Genomic DNA, 27433 nt, shown 5'->3' with positions numbered 1-27433 from the left:
CCGACTTGAGGGGAGCTGTTCTCTCTGGTCGGGAGGATGAGTCAGTTGCTAGGCAGTTGCTAGGCAGACAAGCAGACAGTTGACAGTTGGTAGCAGACAGTGAAGGAGCACAGAGGTACTTAGGAGCTAGAGAAAGACTGCTACTGTGTCTCTCTAAGGTGAGCGCAGAAACCGAGTACCGAGAGTCCGAAGCTGAGGGGGACTGCAAGCCCCATGGCAGAACCGGAGGGCAGGAAACTAAAAGGGACTTGCCCACATAATACCTGAGGTACAGCAGCAATCAGAGTCCAGAGTCACCATGAACAGAGACCCAAAAGAGATGGCTCAAGTTGCCTACCGTGCAGGTACTGTCCCTGGACAGGGAAGAAAGGGGCCTTGTTAGAGAGCTACAGGCATCAAGGGACTACAGACCAGCGCATAGTGGAAGGCTCCCAAACTGACCTGTCAAGGGGATTTCCATCTGTCTTCAGGCTGCCTGGACTCCAGCTACACCTGTTACTGGTACCCTGGACTGAGGCTGAATACCATCTCAGTAAACTAGGTAAAGACTGCAACCCTGTGTCCTCCAATTATTTGTGGCATTCACCATCCCTGACAAATACACTGGGAGCCCTGGGGACACTGCTTCACATGTGGGAAGCGACACCATCTTTGCTGCAGCACCCTTGCCCCCAGAGGACCCCTTTAAGCAGTGTCGATCACCTCTGACTGAGAACCACAGGTGGTGTCACAAACTTTCCTTATTTCCACAACCCCTTTAAAGACCGTCCCTTTTACTTGGGTGCCCAGGGCCACGGACTGGGTCACTGCCACCGTGACCACATCTTTAATTGTGACCGGACCCAGCAGGAACCGGAAATGAGCAGCAATGGATACTTGTTTCTCTGGTGCCCTACCTATGGTGGAGGTGCTAGAAATAGAGAACCAAAACACGCCATTGGTCAGAAGTACCTTTTTGAAAAATGCGCACTGTCTCTTTAAGAGACCGGGAGCGAGCGCATGCGAACTAAGTACTCTGCCCGAGAACCTGCTGGCCACGCACCAGGAAACAGAGGAGGATGGGGATGCAGAGACCACACCAGGATAGCGTGGATCCGGCACAGAGCGGAAGTCCCGACGGGGACCCCACAGAGGTACAGAGACCGGACTGGGTGTAACACTTACTATATGGATACAAGAAGAGAATCAAGCTTATTATGTATATCTGGCATTAGAACCAAACTTGCTACAGATACAAGAACACATCCAAGCTACTACACAGATTTTGGAACATAATCAAGCTTACTATATGGATACAGGAACAGGACCAAGCTTACTATATGGATACAGGAACAGAACCAAGCTTACCTTATGGATACAGGAACAGAACCAGGCTTACTATATGGATACAGGAACAGGACCAAGCTTACTATATGGACACAGGAACAGAACCAAGCTTACCTTATGGATACAGGAACAGAACCAGGCTTACTATATGGAAAGAGAACCAGAACCGAGCTTACTGCGTATATCTGGTATCAGAACCAAACTTGCTACACAGATACAAGAACACATCCAAACTACTACATACAAGTGCTTTTCACAAAATTAGAATATCATCAAACAGTTAATTTATTTCAGTTCTTCAATATAAAAAGTGAAACTCATATATTATATAGAGTCATTACACACAGAGTGATCTATTTCATGTGTTTATTTCTGTTAATGTTAATGATTATGGCTTACAGCCAAAGAAAACCCAAAAGTCATTATCTCAGTAAATTAGAATAATTAGCAAAAACACGTGCAAAGGCTTCCTAAGCATTTAAAAATCTTACAAGGTTGGTACCCCCGAGTAAGCATTTTCTTGGCAACATTCCTATATTCTCTATGGGGAAAGCAGAGTAAGACGCTGTCAGAATCATTGGCAGCGACTTATCTGTCCAAAACCCAAAAGGATTGGGTGATTGTATTCCAACCGCTTGATCATTACTTCCTTCAAATTGGAAGGCGCGCACACACAGTAGATCGTTGGACGATCCTGCCAAAATCGGTGAGTTTGGATAACTTATCTGTGTGCCTTTAGGACTCTTGTTGAGATCAATTCGGAGATTCCCCATGTTTCCTCCTTCATCAGGAATAATGCAATGTATAAATCCTTTTATTATATACTAGATGGCAGCCCGATTCTAAAGAATCGGGAGTCTAGAATCCATATATACTTTATTTATTCAAATGTAAGAATAATACAATTAATAAATAATAGTAAGAAAGAACAAAAAATGGCTGCACTCATCAGCTCTTGACAATTCTTGTTATTTAAGGTACAGTTACACAGGATCCATGAACATGCTTATGAGGGGAGTGATGAAAGACATCAGACAACAACTTTGCGTGTTGTGGCAAATGCCACAACAACGGTTCTTTGCTTAAGAACAATAATGTAAATAATAAATAATATGTATCAATAACTATGTATATTGGTATGTTCTTTCTTGGCACAAATTGCAGGAAGTAGTATTCTAGGCAATTATATATTAGATGGGCATTTCCTGAAGGAAATACATGGTGCTTGAACAGCGCTACCAGCTTTACAGCAGCACTTTTCACACACGGGACTGGGGGGCGCGCTTACTTTTGCACCCGGGGCCGGGGGCGCGCTTACTTTTGCACCCGGGGGCGCACTTACTTTTGCACCCGGGGGCGCACTTACTTTTGCACCCGGGGGCGCACTTACTTTTGCACCCGGGGGCGCACTTACTTTTGCACCCGGGGGCGCACTTACTTTTGGGGCCGCACTTAGGCTACGTTCACATTTGCGTTGTGCGCCGCAGCGTCGGCGCCGCAACGCACAACGCAAACAAAAACGCAGCAAAACGCATGCACAACGCTGCGTTTTGCGCCGCATGCGTCCTTTTTTTCATTGATTTTGGACGCAGCAAAAATGCAACTTGCTGCGTCCTCTGCGCCCGGACGCGGGCGCCGCAGGGACGCATGCGGCGCAAAACGCAAGTGCGACGCATGTCCATGCGCCCCCATGTTAAATATAGGGGAGCATGACGCATGCGGCGACGCTGCGGCGCCCGACGCTGCGGCGCCGACCGCAAATGTGAACGTAGCCTTACTTTTGGTGGGCGGAGCTCCTCGGCCTCTGATTTGGTTGGTGGGGCCCCTCGTCCTCCGATTTGGTGGGTGGGGACCCTCGGCCTCCGATTTGGTGGGCGGGGACCGGCCTCCGATTTGGTGGGCGGGGACCCTCGGCCTCCGATTTGGTGGGCGGGGACCCTCGACCTCCGATTTGGTGGGCGGGGACCCTCGGCCTCTGCTTTGGTGGGCGGGGCCCCTCGGCCTCCGATTTGGTGGGCGGGGTCCCTCTGCCTCCGATTTGGTGGGCGGGGACCCTTAGCCTCCGCTTTGGTTTGCGGGGCCCCACGGCCTCCGATTTGGTGGGCGGGGTCCCTATGCCTCCGCTTTGGTGGGCGGGGCTGCTCGGCCTTCGATTTGGTGGGCGGGGCTCCTCGGCCTCCGATTTGGTTGGTGGGGCCCCTCGGCCTCTGATTTGGTGGGCGGGGCCCCTTATCCTCCGATTTGGTGGGCGGGGACCCTCGGCCTCCGATTTGGTTGGCGGGGCCTCACGGCCTCCAATTTGGTGGGCGGGGTCCCTCTGCCTCCGCTTTGGTGGGCGGGGCCGCTCGGCCTTCGATTTGGTGGGCGGGGCTCCTCGGCCTCCGATTTGGTTGGTGGGGCCCCTCGGCCTCCGATTTGGTGGGCGGGGCCCCTTATCCTCCGATTTGGTGGGCGGGGACCCTCGGCCTCCGATTTGGTTGGTGGGGCCCCTCGGCCTCCGATTTGGTGGGCGGGGACCCTCGGCCTCCGATTTGGTGGGCGGGGACCCTCGGCCTCCAATTTGGTGGGCGGGGACCCTCGGCCTCCGATTTGGTGGGCGGGGCCCATCGGCCTCCGATTTGGTGGGCAGGGCCCATCGGCCTCCGATGTGGTGGGCGGGGCCCCTCGGCCTCCGATTTGGTGGGCGGGGACCGGCCTCCGATTTGGTGGGCGGGGACCCTCGGCCTCCGATTTGGTGGGCGGGGACCCTCGACCTCCGATTTGGTGGGCGGGGACCCTCGGCCTCTGCTTTGGTGGGCGGGGCCCCTCGGCCTCCGATTTGGTGGGCGGGGTCCCTCTGCCTCCGATTTGGTGGGCGGGGACCCTTAGCCTCCGCTTTGGTTTGCGGGGCCCCACGGCCTCCGATTTGGTGGGCGGGGTCCCTCTGCCTCCGCATTGGTGGGCGGGGCCGCTCGGCCTTCGATTTGGTGGGCGGGGCTCCTCGGCCTCCGATTTGGTGGGCGGGGCCCCTTATCCTCCGATTTGGTGGGCGGGGACCCTCGGCCTCCGATTTGGTTGGCGGGGCCCCACGGCCTCCAATTTGGTGGGCGGGGTCCCTCTGCCTCCGCTTTGCTGGGCGGGGCCGCTCGGCCTTCGATTTGGTGGGCGGGGCTCCTCGGCCTCCGATTTGGTTGGTGGGGCCCCTCGGCCTCCGATTTGGTGGGCGGGGCCCCTTATCCTCCGATTTGGTGGGCGGGGACCCTCGGCCTCCGATTTGGTTGGTGGAGCCCCACAGCCTCCGATTTGGTGGGCGGGGTCCCTCTGCCTCCGATTTGGTGGGCGGGGACCCTTAGCCTCCGCTTTGGTTTGCGGGGCCCCACGGCCTCCGATTTGGTGGGCGGGGTCCCTCTGCCTCCGCATTGGTGGGCGGGGCCGCTCGGCCTTCTATTTGGTGGGCGGGGCTCCTCGGCCTCCGATTTGGTGGGCGGGGCCCCTTATCCTCCGATTTGGTGGGCGGGGCTCCTCGGCCTCCGATTTGGTTGGTGGGGCCCCTCGGCCTCCGATTTGGTGGGCGGGGCCCCTTATCCTCCGATTTGGTGGGCGGGGACCCTCGGCCTCCGATTTGGTTGGTGGAGCCCCACAGCCTCCGATTTGGTGGGCGGGGTCCCTCTGCCTCCGATTTGGTGGGCGGGGACCCTTAGCCTCCGCTTTGGTTTGCGGGGCCCCACGGCCTCCGATTTGGTGGGCGGGGTCCCTCTGCCTCCGCATTGGTTGGTGGGGCCCCTCGGCCTCCGATTTGGTGGGCGGGGCCCCTTATCCTCCGATTTGGTGGGCGGGGACCCTCGGCCTCCGATTTGGTTGGTGGGGCCCCACAGCCTCCGATTTGGTGGGCGGGGACCCTCAGCCTCCGATTTGGTGGGCGGGGACCCTCGGCCTCCAATTTGGTGGGCGGGGACCCTCGGCCTCCGATTTGGTGGGCGGGGCCCATCGGCCTCCGATTTGGTGGGCGGGGCCCATCGGCCTCCGATGTGGTGGGCGGGGCCCCTCGGCCTCCGATTTGGTGGGCGGGGACCCCCGTCTCCGATTTGGTGGGCGGGGACCCTCGGCCTCCGATTTGGTGGGCGGGGACCCTCGGCCTCCGATTTGGTGGGCGGGGACCCTCGGCCTCCGATTTGGTGGTCGGGGACCCTCGGGCTCCGCTTTGGTGGGCAGGGCACCTCGGCCTCCGATTTGGTGGGCGGGGTCCCTCTGCCTCCGATTTGGTGGGCGGGGACCCTCGACCTCCGATTTGGTGGGCGGGGACCCTCGGCCTCTGCTTTGGTGGGCGGGGCCCCTCGGCCTCCGATTTGGTGGGCGGGGTCCCTCTGCCTCCGATTTGGTGGGCGGGGACCCTTAGCCTCCGCTTTGGTTTGCGGGGCCCCACGGCCTCCGATTTGGTGGGCGGGGTCCCTCTGCCTCCGCTTTGGTGGGCGGGGCCGCTCGGCCTTCGATTTGGTGGGCGGGGCTCCTCGGCCTCCGATTTGGTGGGCGGGGCCCCTTATCCTCCGATTTGGTGGGCGGGGACCCCCGGCCTCCGATTTGGTTGGCGGGGCCCCACGGCCTCCAATTTGGTGGGCGGGGTCCCTCTGCCTCCGCTTTGGTGGGCGGGGCCGCTCGGCCTCCGATTTGGTGGGCGGGGACCCTCGGCCTCTGCTTTGGTGGGCGGGGCCCCTCGGCCTCCGATTTGGTGGGCGGGGTCCCTCTGCCTCCGATTTGGTGGGCGGGGACCCTTAGCCTCCGCTTTGGTTTGCGGGGCCCCACAGCCTCCGATTTGGTGGGCGGGGTCCCTCTGCCTCCGCTTTGGTGGGCGGGGCCGCTCGGCCTTCGATTTGGTGGGCGGGGCTCCTCGGCCTCCGATTTGGTGGGCGGGGCCCCTTATCCTCCGATTTGGTGGGCGGGGACCCTCGGCCTCCGATTTGGTTGGCGGGGCCCCACGGCCTCCAATTTGGTGGGTGGGGTCCCTCTGCCTCCGCTTTGGTGGGCGGGGCTGCTCGGCCTTCGATTTGGTGGGCGGGGCTCCTCGGCCTCCGATTTGGTTGGTGGGGCCCCTCGGCCTCCGATTTGGTGGGCGGGGCCCCTTATCCTCCGATTTGGTGGGCGGGGACCCTCGGCCTCCGATTTGGTTGGTGGGGCCCCTCGGCCTCCGATTTGGTGGGCGGGGACCCTCGGCCTTCGATTTGGTGGGCGGGGACCCTCGGCCTCCAATTTGGTGGGCGGGGACCCTCGGCCTCTGATTTGGTGGGCGGGGCCCATCGGCCTCCGATTTGGTGGGCGGGGCCCATCGGCCTCCGATGTGGTGGGCGGGGCCCCTCGGCCTCCGATTTGGTGGGCGGGGACCCCCGTCTCCGATTTGGTGGGCGGGGACCCTCGGCCTCCGATTTGGTGGGCGGGGACCCTCGGCCTCCGATTTGGTGGGCGGGGACCCTCGGCCTCCGATTTGGTGGTCGGGGACCCTCGGCCTCCGCTTTGGTGGGCGGGGCACCTCGGCCTCCGATTTGGTGGGCGGGGACCCTCGGCCTCCGCTTTGGTGGGCGGGGCCCCTCGGCCTTCGATTTGGTGGGCGGGGCCCCTCGGCCTCCGATTTGGTTGGTGTGGACCCTCGGCCTCCGATTTGGTGGGCGGGGACCCTCGGCCTCCGATTTGGTGGGCGGGGCCCCTCGGCCTCCGATTTGGTGGGCGGGGACCCCCGGCCTCCGATTTGGTGGGCGGGGCCCCTCGGCCTCCGATTTGGTGGGCGGGGACCCTCGGCCTCCGATTTGGTGGGCGGGGCCCCTCGGCCTCCGATTTGGTGGGCGGGGACCCTCGGCCTCCGATTTGGTGGGCGGGGACCCTCGGCCTCCGATTTGGTGGGCGGGGAACTTCGGCCTCTGATTTGGTGGGCGGGGACCCTCGGCCTCCGATTTGGTGGGCGGGGCCCCTCGGCCTCCGATTTGGTGGGCGGGGACCCTCGGCCTCCGATTTGGTGGGAGGGGACCCTCGGCCTCCGATTTGGTGGGCGGGGCCCCTCGGCCTCCGATTTGGTGGGCGGGGACCCTCGGCCTCCGATTTGGTGGGCGGGGACCCTCGGCCTCCGATTTGGTGTGTGCTCTGCCTGGGGCCACTGTGCTCTGCCTGGGGCCCCATGTTCTGCCTGGGGCCCCTGTGCTCTGCCTGGGGCCACTGTGCTCTGCCTGGGGCCCCATGTTCTGCCTGGGGCCACTGTGCTCTGCCTGGGGCCCCATAAGCTGCCTGGGGCCCCTGTGCTCTGCCTGGGACCACTGTGCTCTGCCTGGGGCCCCATATGCTGCCTGGGGCCCCTGTGCTCTGCCTGGGGCCCCTGTGCTCTGCCTGGGGCCTTATATGCTGCCTGGGGCCACTGTGCTCTGCCTGGGGCCCCATATGCTGCCTGGGGCCCCTGTGCTCTGCCTGGGGCCCCATATGCTGCCTGGGGCCCCTGTGCTCTGCCTGGGGCCCCTGTGCTCTGCCTGGGGCCCCATGTTCTGCCTGGGGCCCCTGTGCTCTGCCTGGGGCCACTGTGCTCTGCCTGGGGCCCCATATGCTGCCTGGGGCCCCTGTGCTCTGCCTGGGGCCCCATATGCTGCCTGGGGCCCCTGTGCTCTGCCTGGGGCCCCTGTGCTCTGCCTGGGGCCCCTGTGCTCTGCCTGGGGCCCCATATGCTGCCTGGGGCCCCTGTGCTCTGCCTGGGGCCCCTGTGCTCTGCCTGGGGCCCCATGTTCTGCCTGGGGCCCCTGTGCTCTGCCTGGGGCCACTGTGCTCTGCCTGGGGCCTTATATGCTGCCTGGGGCCACTGTGCTCTGCCTGGGGCCCCATATGCTGCCTGGGGCCCCTGTGCTCTGCCTGGGGCCTTATATGCTGCCTGGGGCCACTGTGCTCTGCCTGGGGCCCCATATGCTGCCTGGGGGCCCTGTGCTCTGCCTGAGGCCCCATATGCTGCCTGGGGCCCCTGTGCTCTGCCTGGGGCCCCTGTGCTCTGCCTGGGGCCCCATGTTCTGCCTGGGGCCCCTGTGCTCTGCCTGGGGCCACTGTGCTCTGCCTGGGGCCCCATATGCTGCCTGGGGCCCCTGTGCTCTGCCTGGGGCCCCATATGCTGCCTGGGGCCCCTGTGCTCTGCCTGGGGCCCCTGTGCTCTGCCTGGGGCCCCATATGCTGCCTGGGGCCCCTGTGCTCTGCCTGGGGCCCCTGTGCTCTGCCTGGGGCCCCATGTTCTGCCTGGGGCCCCTGTGCTCTGCCTGGGGCCACTGTGCTCTGCCTGGGGCCCCATATGCTGCCTGGGGCCCCTGTGCTCTGCCTGGGGCCCCATATGCTGCCTGGGGCCCCTGTGCTCTGCCTGGGGCCCCATGTTCTGCCTGGGGCCCCTGTGCTCTGCCTGGGGCCACTGTGCTCTGCCTGGGGCCCCATATGCTGCCTGGGGCCCCTGTGCTCTGCCTGGGGCTCCATATGCTGCCTGGGGTCCCTGTGCTCTGCCTGGGGCCACTGTGCTCTGCCTGGGGCCCCATAGGCTGCCTGGGGCCCCTGTGCTCTGCCTGGGACCACTGTGCTCTGCCTGGGGCCCCATATGCTGCCTGGGGCCCCTGTGCTCTGCCTGGGGCCACTGTGCTCTGCCTGGGGCCCCATATGCTGCCTGGGGCCCCTGTGCTCTGCCTGGGTGTAGGACACTGGTGACGTCACTTATCTCCAGACATTAGCTCTGGACATTAGCTCCGGACAATAGCTCCGGACAATAGCTCCGGACAATAGCTCCGGACAAAGCCACGGAAGTTGGCACAAATTGCAAGAAGTAGTATTCTAGGCAATTATATATTAGAAACTGGCTGAACCAGTAACCACTGGAGATTATGTATCAACAGGGACACATTGTCACCGAACATTGAAATCAACTGGTTTCCCACATTTTTAGGAAGAAGCTTTTTATGTGAAACGTCCTCTAATCATTGACTACATTGTTGCTGTAACATGTATGTAATAAGGACAAGGGACAATTCTGTCCGGTATTACCTTTATTACTTCCCCATTATACAGACAGGGAAGTTCACAAAGTTTTCTGGGACTTTGGATCGACGGCCAATTCTGAGTGATTGTAGAGGTCGTCACTCTTGTAGTGAAGGGGATGAGGCACAGGGGTCTGCTCCCTCGTACTGATGTATGGGGATTCCTATAGTTTACCCCCTTAGATGCCACAGTCAACAGCAAAAGCAGCATCTAGGCAGGTGGACACTAATTCTTGGACCACAATTGTACTGATGCTCAAAATAAAGTTCTTACATCACTAAAACCACAAGGTGAATGCTGCAAATAAAAATAAAAAAAAAGTGCACAATTTTTGTTACATTCCATTTTTAAAATACAAAAACCCAAAAATGATGGCATTAAAAAAATACAACCTACAAATAACAATCCGTAAAAGGAAACAGTTATGACTCCAGTAACACAGTAATAAAAAAAAAAATTGCTAATTGACAAATTGTCAAATGTTGCTCCCTTATCTCCATCGCAGGGGAAATTGGCCATGTTGTGCGCTATAGAACGATCGTTAGTGCAATCCATTGATTTGATTTTTTTAAAAAGTAGTAACATTCAGCATCACTGCATCTGTAAAAGTCTGATCTATAAAAACATAAAATTAATGAATCTGTACGGGAAATCTTGCAAGGGAAAAAAAAACACAGAGAAGCCAGGATTAAGTGTCACTGAAAATACAGCACAAAACATTCAAAATGTTCTATGTCTCTCGAACCCTCTCCACTACTTCACCCGTAATACTTGTACAAACGATTGGTGGTGGCAGCGAGTGGTCGTCGTGGGTTATTGTGAACTGGCAGTGCGCATACCGGGGTATATACAGTATATATATTTTCCATGTGTTGGAATCGGTGGTGTACTTATTATACGGTCACTGTCAGTTCCCCAATAATCGGCCTAGTAGTGAAAGCAGCCATCGCCTCCTCCGTCAGGCTTTGGTCAGTTGCATATTGTCCTGACGATTGGCAGCAGCGGTGTGCTGTTCCTTCACATATACATTATATACAGATACATTTGGTATTTCTGTAATTTTCCTTACCTGGAGAATCATGAGGACAGATGCTTTTTACCACACAATAAACACCATGAAAACAAAATAAAATAAAAAACAATGGCAGAAATGCATTTTATTTTCACTACAATAGGATTTCTTTCCCTTCGCAGAACATTACATATAAAATGAACGGTTCCACACAAAACATCTCGTCCTGCAAAAAAACAAACCTCATACAACCATGTGGAGGTGTAAGGGGTGTATTGGGGGCTAGCTTATGCCCTACATACCTTTGCACACTTTCCTAATAAAGCGGGTACGTTTTACCTGAAGTGATGTGTTGTGTGATACGGTTTTATTGTGTATTAATACATCGAACAGCGTGGTTATGTATATGTACTGAGTAAGTTATATATATCTTTATGGGTTAGGGATAGGGAGATATAGTGATAGAGTAAGGTTTAGTATTAATAAGGGGTCATTTAGGAGTTAGAACACTGGGGGGCACTGTAGAGTAAGATTAGATTGAGATAAGAACTGGCTTGAGCAGGAGTTACAGTTGGAAAAGGGGGCGGGGACAAGTTGTGCGGGAAATGTGTCTCCCTGAGGTAATCAGTTTGAAGAGTTGAGCAGAGCTGTCAGGTTGTGAGAGCAAAGAGTCTGTGAGGAGAAGCTCAAAAGTCCAGGCCCTACGGGCGGTATGAGACATGAGAGGATTAGAGCAGCATGAAAGAGACAGCGGCTAGGCTTAATGATAAATCCTGGAGCGTCCAAGCCCTACGGTCTGAAAAGGATTTAGTTTCACCCAGGATGGGGAACGTGGACGGGGAGCATCAGGAAGAAGCTAGCATGGCTACTCAAGGAGCTGCGGTACCGGACAATACGGTACGGGAACAGAAATGACAGGAAGGACCAGGGACAGCTTAAGGAAAGGAATGTCCTTGAAGTGTAAAGATTACGGTGCCGTGTCTGTGGTAAAAGTGGAAGAGCTCAGTAAAGTTGTTTTATTAAAAATGAACTTGGACTCAGACCTTCATTGTGTGGTGCTGAATAACTCCAGAATGCAGCAACCTGAAGACAACTCAATTTCACAAGTGAGTGACTGGCATTGCACACCCATTACTCAGACTGGACATGATGTTTATGCAGCGGAGTGCCATGGTTTGGGAACATCGAAGCCCCTTGTCGTGACTACCACCCTGGCCCCAATACAGAGGGAAAAATAAAAGTTATGGCTCTTGAAGGAAGGGAAATATGAAAGAGCAACAGCAGAAAAATCGCTCAGTCATCAACAAGATAAGGAAGCCCCCCGATGTGGTATAAAGGGGGCACACGTTCTGACTGTATGATGTGACTGCACTCGCTCTCCTTCTCTTAACATAATTTAGTACAGAAATCTCGGCCCTAAGATCAGGTTTCCTTCCCGTCCACAGTCAGGCATGCTTGCTGAGTGTAATGTACACACGGCCATAAAAGTCACATAAATGCTCCGGAGAGAAGTAAGATCCACCCACAGGTCAGGAGTACGGGCGAGCGAGCACAGGCGGAAAATAAACCCATCATCACCAGGAGGAGGTCCAGACCCAAAAAACATGACCCCCAGGAGGAGCTGGACCTTATGTGGGATCCTGAGCCTGCTGCTATATGGTAAGAGAGAGAGCGACTTATCTATCTATCATCTATGTATTATCTATCTGTTATCTATCTATATATTATTTATCTATCTATTATCTATCTATCATATATATATATATATATATATATATATATATATATATATATATATATTATCTATCATTTATTATCTATTATTTATATATCTATGATCTATCTATCGATCTATTATTAATTTATTATCTATTATCTACCTACTATATATCGATTATCTATCATCAATCACTTATCTATCTATATTATCTATTATCTATTTATTATCTGTCTATTATCTATCTATTATCTATCTATCTATTGTCTATTTACTATCTATCTATCTATAATTATCTATCTATTTATCTATTATCTATCTATTATCTATCAATTATCTATTATCTATTTATTATCTATCTATTATCTATTTACTATCTATCTATAATTATCTATCTATTTATCTATTATCTATCTATCAATTATCTATCTAATATCTATCTATCTGTCTATTATCAATCTATCTATTATCTATTTACTATCTATCTATCTATATATCTATTATCTATCTATCTATCTATCTATCTATCTATCTATTGTCTATTTACTAACTATCTATCTATCTATCACCTATCCTCTATCTATCATATATCTAGACAAAAAAAGCAGGCAGCACACCAGTTCAGGGTGACAAAATGTGGCTGTTTAATTGCCCAAGGCTCCTGAGTTGAAACGTCGCCATTTTGGGCAATTAAATAGCCACATTTTTTCACCCTGAACTGGTGTGCTGCCTGCTTTTTTTGTCTGTTTATGGAGGCACCCAGGGACGCTATCTGCCTGTGCCACTTTTCGTTTTCTTTTCTTTATTATCTATCAATCATCTGTGTATCATCTACAGTTGTGCTCAAAAGTTTACAGACCCTGGCAGAATTTTTGCTTTTTTGGCCTTTTTTCAGAAAATATGAATTACACCAAAACTTTTTCTCCACTCATGGTTAGTGGTTGGGTGAAGCCATTTATTGTCAAACTACTGTGTTTCTCATTTTAAATCATTATGACAACCCAAACCATCCAAATGACCCTGACCAAAAGTTCCTGACCTCAATATCATTGAGCCACTCTGGCGCCCCCTACCTGTAACAGAGGTCACTGCATCACAATAGCTATTATCTATCTATCTATCTATCTATCTATCTATCTATCTATCTATCCATCCATCTATCTATCTATCTATCTATCTATCTATCTATCTATCTATCTATCCATTATCTATCTAGTATCTATCTATTATCTATCTATCTATCTATCTCATAGGTTACCACTTATTGTGCCTTGCAGCGGCTGTTCCCACCACCAGTCAGACAGTTACAGCTGCATATTCATTGCCAGGTCCATCAACAATAGGAACAGAGCAGACGTACACACCGTCACCTGAGCCTGACACCACAGCTGAGGAAACTGAAGATGGCAGCATCACACCCTCCATATTACCGGAAGTCAGTATCACCACCACGGTAGACCCTAATGGAAGCCAGGCTGTAGCTATCGGTACATCAGAGATTATCATTGCTACAACAACTGCTGATAACAGTACGAGGAGAGATACAACTGAAGGACCAACTATTGACACCAGTGCCATCATAGATACAACCAAAGGACCAACTATTGACACCACTGCCATCATAGATACAACCGAAGGACCAACTATTGACACCAGTGCCATCATAGATACAACCAAAGGACCAACTATAGACACCAGTGCCATCATAGTTACAACTGACCGACCAACTACTGGCACCAGTGCCATCATAGATACAACCAAGGGACCAACTATTGACACCAGTGCCATCATAGATACAACTGAAGGACCAACTATTGACACCAGTGCAATCATAGATGCAACTGAAGGACCAACTATTGACACCAGTGCCAACATAGATACAACTGAAGAACCAACTATAGACACCAGTGCCACCATAGATGTAACTGAAGGACCAACTATTGACACCAGTGCCATCATAGATACATCTGAAGGACCAACAATTGACACCAGTGCCATCATAAATACAACTGAAGGACCAACTACTGACACCAGTGCCATCATAGATGTAACTAAAGGACCAACTATTGACACCAGTGCCATCATAGATACAACCAAAGGACCAACTATTGACACCAATGCCATCATAGATACATCTGAAGGACCAACTATTGACACCAGTGCCATCATAAATACAACTGAAGAACCAACTACTGACACCAGTGCCATCATAGATGTAACTAAAGGACCAACTATTGACAACAGTGCCATCATAGATACAAGCAAAGGACCAACTATTGACACCAGTGCCATCATAGATACAACCAAAGGACCAACTATTGACACCAGTGCCATCATAGATACAACTGACCGACCAACTACTGGCACCAGTGCCATCATAGATACAACTGAAGGACCAACTATTGACACCAGTGCCATCATAGATATAACTGATGGACCAACTATTGACACCAGTGCCATCATAGATACAACTGAAGGACCAACTATTGACGCCAGTGCCAACATAGATACAACTGAAGAACCAACTATTGACACCAGTGCCATCATAGATGCAACAGAAGGACCAACTATTGACACCAGTGCCATCACAGATACATCTGAAGGACCAACTATTGACACCAGTGCCATCATAGATACAACTGAAGGACCAACTATTGACACCAGTGCCATCATAGATGTAACTGAAGGACCAACTATTGACACCAGTGCCATCATAGATACAACTGAAGGACCAACTATTGACACCAGTGCCATCATAGATGCAACAGAAGGACCAACTATTGACACCAGTGCCATCATAGATGCAACAGAAGGACCAACTACTGGCACCAGTGCCATCACAGATACAACTGATGAACCAACTAATGACACCAGTGCCATCATAGATACAACTGAAGGACCAACTATTGACACCAGTGCCATCATAGATGTAACTGAAGGACCAACTACTGACACCAGTGCCATCATAGATACAACCGAAGGACCAACTATTGACACCAGTGCCATCATAGATGCAACAGAAGGACCAACTATTGACACCAGTGCCATCATAGATGCAACAGAAGGACCAACTATTGACACCAGTGCCATCATAGATATAACTGATGGACCAACTGTTGACACCAGTGCCATCATAGATACTACTGAAGGACCAACTATTGATACCAGTGCCATCATAGATATAACTGAAGGACCAACAATTGACACCAGTGCCATCATAGATGTAACTGAAGGACCAACTACTGACACCAGTGCCATCATAGATATAACTGAAGGACCAACTAGTGGCACCAGTGCTATCATAGATATAACTGAAGGACCAACTACTGACACCAGTGCCATCATAGATATAACTGAAAGACCAACTATTGACACTAGTGCCATCATAGATGTAACTGAAGAACCAATTACTGACACCAGTGCCATCATAGATACAACTGAAGGACGAACTATTGACACTAGTGCCATCATAGATGTAACTGAAGAACCAACTATTGACACCAGTGCCATCATAAATACAACTGAAGGACCAACTACTGACACCAGTGCCATCATAGATATAACTGATGGACCAACTATTGACACCAGTGCCATCATAGATACAACTGAAGGACCAACTATTGATACCAGTGCCATCATAGATATAACTGAAGGACCAACAATTGATGCCAGTGCCATCATAGATGTAACTGAAGGACCAACTACTGACACCAGTGCCATCATAGATATAACTGAAAGACCAACTACTGGCACCAATGCCATCATAGATATAACTGAAGGACCAACTACTGACACCAGTGCCATCATAGATGCAACAGAAGGACCAACTATTGACACCAGTGCCATCACAGATACATCTGAAGGACCAACTATTGACACCAGTGCCATCATAGATACAACCGAAGGACCAACTATTGACACCAGTGCCATCACAGATACATCTGAAGGACCAACTATTGACACCAGTGCCAACATAGATACAACTGAAGAACCAACTATTGACACCAGTGCCATCATAGATGCAACAGAAGGACCAACTATTGACACCAGTGCCATCACAGATACATCTGAAGGACCAACTATTGACACCAGTGCCATCATAGATACAACCGAAGGACCAACTATTGACACCAGTGCCATCATAGATGCAACAGAAGGACCAACTACTGGCACCAGTGCCATCACAGATACAACTGATGAACCAACTAATGACACCAGTGCCATCATAGATACAACTGAAGGACCAACTATTGACACCAGTGCCATCATAGATGTAACTGAAGGACCAACTATTGACACCAGTGCCATCATAGATGTAACTGAAGGACTAACTACTGACACCAGTGCCATCATAGATACAACTGAAGGACCAACTATTGATACCAGTGCCATCATAGATGCAACAGAAGGACCAACTATTGACACCAGTGCCATCATAGTTGCAACAGAAGGACCAACTATTGACACCAGTGCCATCATAGATACATCTGAAGGACCAACTATTGACACCAGTGCCATCATAAATACAACTGAAGGACCAACTACTGACACCAGTGCCATCATAGATATAACTGATGGACCAACTATTGACACCAGTGCCATCATAGATACAACTGAAGGACCAACTATTGATACCAGTGCCATCATAGATATAACTGAAGGACCAACAATTGACACCAGTGCCATCATAGATGTAACTGAAGGACCAACTACTGACACCAGTGCCATCATAGATATAACTGAAGGACCAACTACTGGCACCAGTGCCATCATAGATATAACTGAAGGACCAACAATTGACACCAGTGCCATCATAGATATAACTGAAGGACCAACTACTGACACCAGTGCCATCATAGATATAACTGAAGGACCAACTATTGACACTAGTGCCATCATAGATGTAACTGAAGAACCAATTACTGACACCAGTGCCATCATAGATACAACTGAAGGACCAACTATTGACACTAGTGCCATCATAGATGTAACTGAAGAACCAACTATTGACACCATGGCTACAACTGAAGGACCAACTACTGGCACCAGTGCCATCATAGATATAACTGAAGGACCAACTACTGACACCAGTGCCATCATAGATTCAACTGAAGGACCAACTATTGACACTAGTGCCATCATAGATATAACTGAAGGACCAGCTACTGACACCAGTGCCATCATAGATATAACTGAAAGACCAACTATTGACACTACTGCCATCATAGATGTAACTGAAGAACCAATTACTGACACCAGTGCCATCATAGATACATCTGAAGGACCAACTATTGACACCAGTGCTATCATAGTTATAACTGAAGGACCAACTATTGACACCAGTGCCATCATAGATATAACTGATGGACCAACTATTGACACCAGTACCATCATAGTTATAACTGAAGGACCAACTATTGACACCAGTGCCATCATAGATATATCTGAGAGAGTAGCTACAACTATTGATATCAGTTCTACCATAGATACAACTAAGCCAATAGATACAAGTGCCAATATCAGTCATATTACAGATACGACCAAAGCAGTAGACACAACTACTGATATCCGTACTACCGTGGGATCAACTGAAGGTATATATACAACTATTGACACCACTGCTATCATAGATATAAGTGAAGGATTAGATACAACTACTAATATCAGTCCTTCCATAGATACAAGTGATAGAGAAGACACAATTACTGACACCAATCCTACCATGGACACAACTGGGATATTAAATACAATTCCCAGTATAAGTCCTACCACAGATACAACTGAGAGAAGACATACAACTGATAGCACAACTACCATAGACACAAGTAAGGGATCAGATGCCACCACTGATATGTCTCCTACCATAGTTACATCTCATGGATCTGTTACCGCCACCATAAATACAACTGAGGGATTCAAATCACTTGTGACTTCTGGTGTGACTTCAGCTGGATCCACCATCGATCAGACATACACAGCACTCCCAGATACCACAATGATGTCTACAGATACTTCAGCCCCAACTGAAGTGACATCCGATTACATACCAGGAACTTCTACAATAATATTTAATATTAGCAATCACATTTCTACAATTCCTACACCCGAAATTGCCCCTTCTACAACAGAACTTTCCTTTTTAACTGAGACTGTGTCCTCTGGAAAAGTGACCTCGAGCTTTGATGTAACTACTGCTCAACCTACTAGCACAATTATTATGACCGCCATGTCAAACAACACTTCTCCAGCACTGAGTTCTCAACACAACGTAGACTCAACCTCAATAACTACACCGTCTACTATCATCAGCCTGGAGACAAATACTACAACCAATGTACCGGAATCATCTACCTCCATCTTACCTTCAACGACTATTGACCCCAGCACTGCAACCAGTCCAACTTCCGGGCCCTATGACACTTTACTAACTAGTACTATACAAAGTGCAACAAGAGTGACTACTCCATCCTCAGTGGTTTCATCGTCCTCAGTTATTTCAGAATATACAACCATCAACCCTGTGCTCAATACTACGACCAGTACTACAGTGACCACTCCTGAACAAAATGTGACAGTCGGTAAGTTATGTGTCATTTTGATAACTAATATAGATTTACATTCGGGTGACAAGAAAGAGAAGAGTGAAAGAGACAGAGAAATAGACTGTTTTACAGCTTTCTAGTAAGTGTTTTATTTCACCGCAAAGCTGGATTCATAAACTCTACTATGCTTTATAATATCCTCCATGCTGCAGCTTTCTAAAAATTGTTTCATCTCATACCAGAGCAGGATTCACATCTATTCTACTTAGTATTGTTTAATAATTTTCCACCATGCTGCAGCTAATTCGTGTTTTTCTCACCCTAGAGCTGAATTCACAGCTACATGGTTTAGTATTCCTCCATAATGTCCTCCATACTGCAGCTTTCTAGTAAGTGTTTTATCCCACCGTAAAGCTGGATTCATAGACTCTACTATGCTTTATAATATCCTCCATGCTGCAGCTTTCTAAAAAGTGTTTTATGTCCTACCAGAGCAGGATTAACATCTACTCTACTTAGTATCGTTTAATAATTTTCCACCATGAGACAGTTTGCTAGTGTTTTTCTCACCCTAGAGCTGAATTCATAGCTACATGGTTCAGTATTCCTGCATAATGTCCTCAATGCTGCAGTTTTCACAAAAGTGTTTTATATAACTCAGAGCTATATTCACAGCTACACTGCTCAATACTGTTATATAATGTCCTTCACATTGCTGATTCTGAAAGTGGGCTACATAGAGACAGAAGAGAAGAAATCCCCAATGTATGTGTGTGCAATAAATAGGAGACATCATCGCAGCTAGTCTCCACCAAATAGTTCTGAAAAAAAGAGTTAGGACATGCAGAGGGGAAAACTGGTGAAAAATGCAAAATCCATGTCATATAATGTCCAGAAATAGTGTTATTTCCCATGATCAGGCACCAATAGTGACAGTGTAACCAAGAAAAAATGGGCCTCAGAGCAGTTAATAGTTAATATATAATTAATGTATTACAAATAATATACAGAGAGAAATCATTAAAATAAATACATGAAATAAAGAGAGGGGATAGTGACACCTTAGTGCCACGTCTGATAAGGTTAGTACACAATGCAGAAAAACAATATCATAACTAGTCCCAATGGGACTACAGAGAAAACCAAAAGAAACAATCTCAGATAATAATTCTTTCATATAGAAAAGGAGCAAGTGCAATAAATTATACGCCCCCCCCCCCCCCCCCAAAGAAGCACCATAGTGAAACGCGCTGTTAGGGCTGGCAGAACGCTCCAAATAAATTATACGCCCCCCCAAAGAAGCACCATAGCGAAACGCGCTGTTAGGGCTGGCAGAACGCACCAAATAAATTATACGCCCCCCCAAAGAAGCACCATAGCGAAACGTGCTGTTAGGGCTGGCAGAACGCACCAAATAATTATAAAGACGGTATAAGGTGCCGCAATACCGCAGAGAGAATGCTAGTATTGGGTCACAGGACTCTGCCCCAAGGACACGGGGTAAGAGTCCCTTTAGACCACTAGTGCTCGGCGCTGCAACAGCGGTGCTAGGGGATAAACTAAATAATGATTTACCGCATTTATTTTAATGATTTCTCTCTGTATATTATTTGTAATAAATGAATTATATATTAACTATTACCTGCTCTGAGGCAACATTATATGTTTTGTGGTAGAGCTATAATTGTTTGCCCCCCTCTGGTAAACCAATAGTGACAGGTACACTTTAATTTCTGGTGTACTTCGTAGTACCTCTGTATACTCCGTCCGTCCTGTCCTCAACCCTCACGCTACCAAAATGCTTGTGCATGCCCTCATCATCTCCCGCCTCGACTACTGCAACATCCTCCTCTGTGGCCTACCTTCTAACACTCTCGCACCCCTCCAGTCCATCCTTAACTCTGCTGCCCGACTAATTCATCTCTCTCCTCGCTACTCCTCCGCTTCCCCCCTCTGCAAATCCCTGCACTGGCTCCCAATTTCCCAGGGTAAACTACTAACACTGACCTACAAAGCCATCCATAACCTTTCTCCTCCGTATATTTCCAAACTAATCTCCCAATATCTTCCCTCACGTAATCTCTGGTCCTCCCAAGACCTCCTTCTCTCCTCCACGCTTATTCGCTCCTCACCCAATCACCTCCAAGACTTCTCCCGAATATCCCCCATCCTCTGGAATTCAGTGCCCCAACACATCCGGTTATCCACCACATTTGGATCCTTCAAACGGAACCTGAAAATCCATCTCTTCAAAGAAGCTTACAGCCTGTAAAGACCACACGGGATCCTCAACACCATCGGAGCTACTGCAACCCCCGACCTACTGTCTCCTTCCCCATTATCCTGTAGAATGTAAGCCCACAAGGGCAGGGTCCTCGCCCCTCTGTACCAGTCTGTCATTGATAGTTTGTTTACTGTAAGTGATATTTGAATTTTGATGTAACCCCTTCTCATGTACAGCACCATGGAATCAATGGTGCTATATAAATAATAATAATACTCTCAGAGGTAAAAGTCACATGGCTTCCAGTTACACAAAAAAATGCCAAAAATTAGGTCTGAAGACTCATCCTGGCTGTGCAGATGGGGTCCGAAAGTCCTATGAATAGATTAAGGGAACTCCACCATAACCAAGAAGGAGAATTTGGATATGTTGGACTTCCTTGCACATCAGGTGGACAGGACCAATACTGTGGAGTAAGGGGGTCAGTAGCCCCCAATTATGGAGTCTGGCAGCTCTCTGAACTTATTAATATATCACTTCTTGTAGTAAGAATTCTCCTTTAAAGTGGATCTCTAATGAAATCTTCATAATTAAGATCTTACTATTACTTTCATGTAACACCAGGACCAAAAATGATTTTACCACCGTCCCTTCCCGGCCGCTGTATAAACTATTGATGTAACCGCAACAGAGGAATAATGGCTGCACATTACTGAGATGTAATGGAAATTCCCAATCGGTGCCCCTTCTCTGACATCACTTCCTGCTCTGCCGCTATTGGCTGAAGCTGCACCGCCTCCGGCCAATCGGTGCCCCTTTTCTGACATCACTTCCTGCTCTGCCGCTATTGGCTGAAGCTGCACCGCCTCCGGCTATTAAAGAGCAGGAAGTGATGTCAGAGAAGGGACGCCTGATTATATTAACCCTTCTTATACATTCCAGTAACATGCAGCCATCTTGTTGCCTTCTGTGGCATCACCCTGACATCCTAATTACAATTTTTCATGTCTATATTTTTCAGCTACCGCAGTCCTGAGACTTAAGCTAACGAGCATCTCATCCGATAACTACACAATCAATGCTTTGGTAGAGAAGGTAACTCGTGTTCGATTTCTTAGATTTGCTGTGAACTTCATGGAACAGGAAAGTTGGTAACAGGAATACGGGCTGTATTCGGGCTGTATACGGGCTGTGCACTCGCTCCGACATCTGTGTCTGTTTGTACCATCGTTTTAGAATCCCTGGTATCTCAGGTTAGTGATCGAGAGGTAGCAGTCATAAGTCTGTAGATGAAAACCCCTGACGGCTCATACCCAAAGTCTGTGTATTATACAGCTGCACAACCATAAAGGCTCTGTCAGGAGCTGTATTCTTCACTAAAAGCAATTTCTTCACACCTCCATGCATACAGCGTCCAATGGATCATGCAGCAGAATCTCGCCGGTAATCCCAAGGTACCTGCCGTGTAAGTCTCTAGCAAAATGACCAAGACTGAAACTCATCTGCAGACAGCTTTTTCAGGGTGTTTGCCCCTCATTGGTGAGAATCCCTTTAGGCAATGTGGGGGTTAGTCATTCTCTTTAAAGGGGATGTCCAGGCATGAGGTTACAGTCTGCGCTGTGAGGATTCTCCTGTGTCAGGAGCGGGCGATCGCGTGATGGCAAGTATGCGATTTGAACACATGCGGTCACAAGCTGACTAGATGTGCCCGGCCTCGCTCAATACTAGTGAATGAAGCAAGGCCACGCACGTCTAGTCGGAATGTGGCCAGAAGTATACACATCACATATGAGCTGTCACATGACCACCCGCTCCTGGTGTCGAAGATTCTTTACCGCATGCATTGTGAGGATTCAAAAGTCTGCAGTCACATGAAGACTTTAACCACAAGCCTGGACAAGCTCTGTAAAGAGATAAGCTGAGTATGTACACCTGGCAATGCACCATGGGAGGAAAGTATACAAACTAAATCTGATTAGAACAAAATAAACTATCCGGCAAACGCCAACATAATGTCCAACCCTGAGCCTTCCAATACGACCAATCCAGAGAGTCATCTACAGAAAGCTGTGCCGGACTGGTTACTCCTCATCAGTGTCATGCAAAGTATGGAGTCCTACAGGAAAAGCCCCATAGGAGAAAAGTCTACAACTTAGCTCTATCGCCAAATGAAAAAAATGATCTCACAAGTCATATCAAGGAGGATCAGCTAAGATAGAAGTCATTGTGCAACCCTGTAATGAGCCAAAAATTCCTCATGGGTGTCGCGCTCAGTCAGCCAGACCTCTGTGTGCTGATGAGGGGCAAGCACCCCCAAAACACCTGTCTGTAGATGAGTTTTTGGCTTGGCATTTATCCCAGGTCACATTGCAAGGCTTGTTAAAGGTAATGTCTGATAGAAAAGATAACCTTCTAAAAGGTGATTTGCGCCCCACAGTACATGTGACAGTTATGAAGACCATACGGGTCCCATTTATGTGCGCATTGCATCAAAAGACTAGCTGACTATGGAGTCTAACTGCTCCATGGGATATAAATATGCAAATTAGCTCTGTCACAGAACTAAAGAAGTAAAGTGTTCCCTAGGAGAGGAAACCTCTCTATAAAGCAATGTCCGACCTTTTAAAAAGGTTTTCTGTTGTTCTATAATTGTCCTGTCAATCAGACGTCCACCATTCTATAATTGTCCTGACAGTCAGAGCCAAAAGGGCCTATAAGGGTCCTGGCGGTCAGACCCCCACCATTGAATAAGGGTCCTGATGGTCAGACCCCCACCGTTCTATAAGGGTCCTGATGGTCAGACCCCCACCATTCAATAAGGGTCCTGATGGTCAGACCCCCACCGTTCAATAAGGGTCCTGATGGTCAGACCCCCACCATTCTATAAGGATCCTGGCGGTCAGACTCCCACCGTTCAATAAGGGTTCTGGCGATCAGACCCCCACTATTCTATAAGGGTCCTGGCAGTCAGACCCCCACTGTTCTATAAGGTTCTTGATGATCAGACCTCCACCGTTCTATAAGGGTCCTGGCGATCAGACCCCCACTATTCTATAAGGGTCCTGGTAGTCAGACCCCCACCATTCTATAAGGTTCTTGATGATCAGACCTCCACCGTTCTATAAGGGTCCCGGTGGTCAGACCCCCACCGTTCTACATGAGTCCTGGTGGTCAGACCCCCACCGTTCAACATGAGTCCTGGTGGTCAGACCCCCACCGTTCTACATGAGTCCTGGTGGTCAGACCCCCACCGTTCTACATGAGTCCTGGTGGTCAGACCCCCACCGTTCTACATGAGTCCTGGTGGTCAGACCCCCACCGTTCAACATGAGTCCTGGTGGTCAGACCCCCACCATTCTACATGAGTCCTGGTGGTCAGACCCCCACCGTTCTACATGAGTCCTGGTGGTCAGACCCCCACCGTTCTATAAGGGTCCTCGTGGTCAGACCCCCACTGTGCTATAAGTTATCACCTACTGTACAACGTCCTTTCAACCTCTTTAAAGGATCCTTGGACGCTGACTTATATAGTAGCTACCAGGTACGGATTGGGACTGAAATTCAGCCCTGACATTTGAAATCACACAGGCCCATGCTGTCCCCATCCCCAAGCACCAGATGGGATATATTACTAACATTACCCTGGATGGAGGAAAGCAAGAATTACTACAAGACCAATATATCTAATGATACCCATGGCCTGCTGGGGTGAGTGACGGAGTCAGCAACTTTGTGCTTCGTCGCAACTCTTAACAGTATGGGTGTCTTGAGAACACTGATTCTGTTAACAACGTAGCAGACAAGGCAGCCCATGACCAGACAGGCCCTTCTGGCATTTGCCAGAATTGCCAAATGGCCAGTCCGGCCCTGGTAGCTACCTCTTTCTTTCGCTCCACTAGAAAACAAATTTTCATACTTTTCTCTCATGGAGCTTCGCCAAATAGCTTCTATATTCCATCCTTCCCGCACATTGCTCACACACTTCACCAGCCTCCTTTATACCACGAGCTGCAGATCGCCATTACAAGGTTATTACTTCTTTTTTAAACAAAAGCCAACAACAATAAAAGTAACAAACCACAAACCTTGATCCGATCAGTAATAACACAATAATGACATTGTGGCCGCACCCTAATACATTCACACAGCCGCCAGCTGTCCGCTAGGGGATTTCTAAGCCAAAGTAAACACTTCACAATAAGCTGAGCTGCATTTCCGCATGTTTCCAGTCTATAAAACAAGTCAGAGTTTCTATTTTGTTTATTGTATATATTGTGGACCTGAGCGATACTCCCAACGGCTGCGCCACTAAACAGATAGTGATAAAATAAAAGCTCTTATTTCACGTCTTATATAATTACTCCCAAAATTGAAGATTTAGCCACCAGTTACTATTCCCCATGTTGACACCCTAATTCCCAGGCTTCAGATTTTAGCACCCGATCACTAATGGATGAGAGTGGATTAATCTCTGTACTCTCCAGCTGTTCAACAGTGAATACATATTTATTCACTAATAAATATAACAGCTTACAACTGGTATTTATTATAGCTTAGGTGTTGTGAATTCCGTTCTCGGGCTCCCTCCTGTGGTCATGAGTGGTACTTTGTGAGTTCTGTTCATGGGCTCCCTCTGGTGGCTTTTAGTGTTACGGCTGGTCTGTAGCTGGACTCCAGCTGCCTTGTTTCCTGCTAGGCCTGCTGCCTATTTAACTCCATCTGGACCTTTACTTGTTGCCTGCTGTCGTTGTATTCAGTACTGGTTCAGATCTCTCTGGAACTTCCCTTGTGACCTGTCTCCTCGTGAGAAGCTAAGTTCATGCTAGTCCTTTTTTGCTCATTTCTATTTGAAAATATTTCTCAGTATGTTATGAGTTCAGTCCAGCTTGCTTATATGCTATTTGATTGCTAGCTGGAAGCTCTGGGGTGCGGAGTTGCGCCCCTCACATCGTGAGTCGGTGTGGGGGTCTTTTTGTATTCTCTGCGTGGATACTTTTGTAGTATTTTATACTGACCGCACAGATTCCTTGCTATCTTCTGACTTTTTAGTTATTAGCGGGCCTCATTTGCTAAAACCTATTTTCATTTCTATGTTTGTGTTTTCCCCTTAAACTCACCGTTATTATTTGTGGGGGGCTGCTTACACTTTGGGGAAAATTTCTCTGAGGCAAGTGAGGCTTTGTTTATCTCTGGGGGTAGCTAGTTTCTCAGGCTGTGAACGAGGCGTCTAGGCCGAGTTAGGGACGCTCCACGGCTGCCTATAGTGTGGTTTGATAGGATCAGAATTGCGGTCAGTAAAGTTCCCACATTCCCAGAGCTTGTCCATATTTTGGGGTTTACTTATCAGGTCAGTTCATGTGTTCTAACCACCAGGATCATAACAGTACAGCAGGCCCGTAAAGTGTTAATGCATCGCAAAAAAGGGATAAGAGAAGCTCTGAAGTTTTTTTTTTTTCCTCTGCAGTGTGTTTAGCCTCTCTCCTCCCCTTAATCTCTGGGTGGTTCAGGACTCAGCTGCAGATATGGACATTCAAGGTCTGTCCTCTTGTGTGGATCAGCCTGCTACAAGGATACAAAGCATTCAGGATTATGTAGTTCGCAGTCCTATGTCAGAACCTAAAATACCAATTCCTGAGCTGTTCTCTGGAGATAGATCTAGGTTTTTGAATTTCAAAAATAATTGCAAATTTCTTTCTCTGAGACCTCATTCCTCTGGTGACCCTGCTCAGCAAGTTAAAATTATTATTTCTTTGTTACGTGGTGACCCTCAAGATTGGGCATTCTCCCTGGCGCCAGGAGGTCCTGCATTGCTAAATGTGGATGCGTTTTTTCTGGCGCTTGGATTTCTTTATGAGGAACCTAATCTAGTAGACCAGGCAGAGAAGATTTTGCTGGCTCTCTCTCAGGGTCAGGATGAAGCAGAGGTTTACTGTCAGAAGTTTAGGAAGTGGTCTGTGCTCACTCAATGGAATGAGTGTGCCCTGGCAGCGATTTTCGGAAAGGGTCTTTCTGAAGCCCTTAAGGATGTTATGGTGGGGTTCCCCACGCCTGCGGGTCTGAATGAGTCAATGTCTTTGGCCATTCAGATTGATCGGCGTTTGCGGGAGCGCAAACCTGTGCACCATCTGGCGGTGTTTTCTGAACAGAAGCCTGAGTCTATTCAATGTGACAGGATTCTGACCAGAATTGAACGGCAAAATCACAGACGTCAGAATGGGTTGTGCTTTTACTGTGGTGACTCCACTCATGTTATCTCTGATTGTTCTAAGCGCACAAAGAGGTTCGCTAAGTCTGTCACCATTGGTACTGTACAGCCTAAATTCATTTTGTCTGTTACTTTGATTTGCTCTCTGTCATCCTACTCTGTTATGGCTTTTGTGGATTCAGGCGCTGCCCTGAATTTGATGGATTTGTCATTTGCCAGGCGCTGTGGTTTTATCTTGGAGCCATTGCAATTGCCTATTCCACTAAAGGGAATTGATGCCAAGCCATTGGCCAAGAATAAGCCTCAATACTGGACTCAAGTGACCATGTGCATGACTCCTGCACATCAGGAGGTTATTCGCTTACTGGTGTTACATAATTTGCATGATGTTGTCGTGTTG

The 27433-nt window shown here is 49.2% G+C and overlaps 1 protein-coding gene across 1 annotated transcript in view; it reads left to right on the top strand.

Annotated features, from left to right (window-relative positions):
• The first annotated feature begins 11256 nt into the window (after window positions 1–11256).
• The window catches only part of LOC143783331 (uncharacterized), a 29080-nt gene continuing 12903 nt past the window's right edge, over window positions 11257–27433 (top strand). Inside the window, exons 1-3 of the mRNA XM_077271733.1 lie at window positions 11257–11518; window positions 13340–18640; window positions 21850–21923. Coding sequence (XP_077127848.1) covers window positions 11257–11518; window positions 13340–18640; window positions 21850–21923 — 5637 coding nt within the window. The remainder of the gene's footprint in view (window positions 11519–13339; window positions 18641–21849; window positions 21924–27433) is intronic.

The sequence above is a fragment of the Ranitomeya variabilis genome, chromosome 6 (assembly GCF_051348905.1).
Source record: "Ranitomeya variabilis isolate aRanVar5 chromosome 6, aRanVar5.hap1, whole genome shotgun sequence".
In the NCBI taxonomy this organism is placed as follows: domain Eukaryota; kingdom Metazoa; phylum Chordata; class Amphibia; order Anura; family Dendrobatidae; genus Ranitomeya; species Ranitomeya variabilis.
The sequence above is the reverse complement of the archived record's forward strand: the minus strand, read 5'-3'. Positions and strand labels throughout refer to the sequence as shown.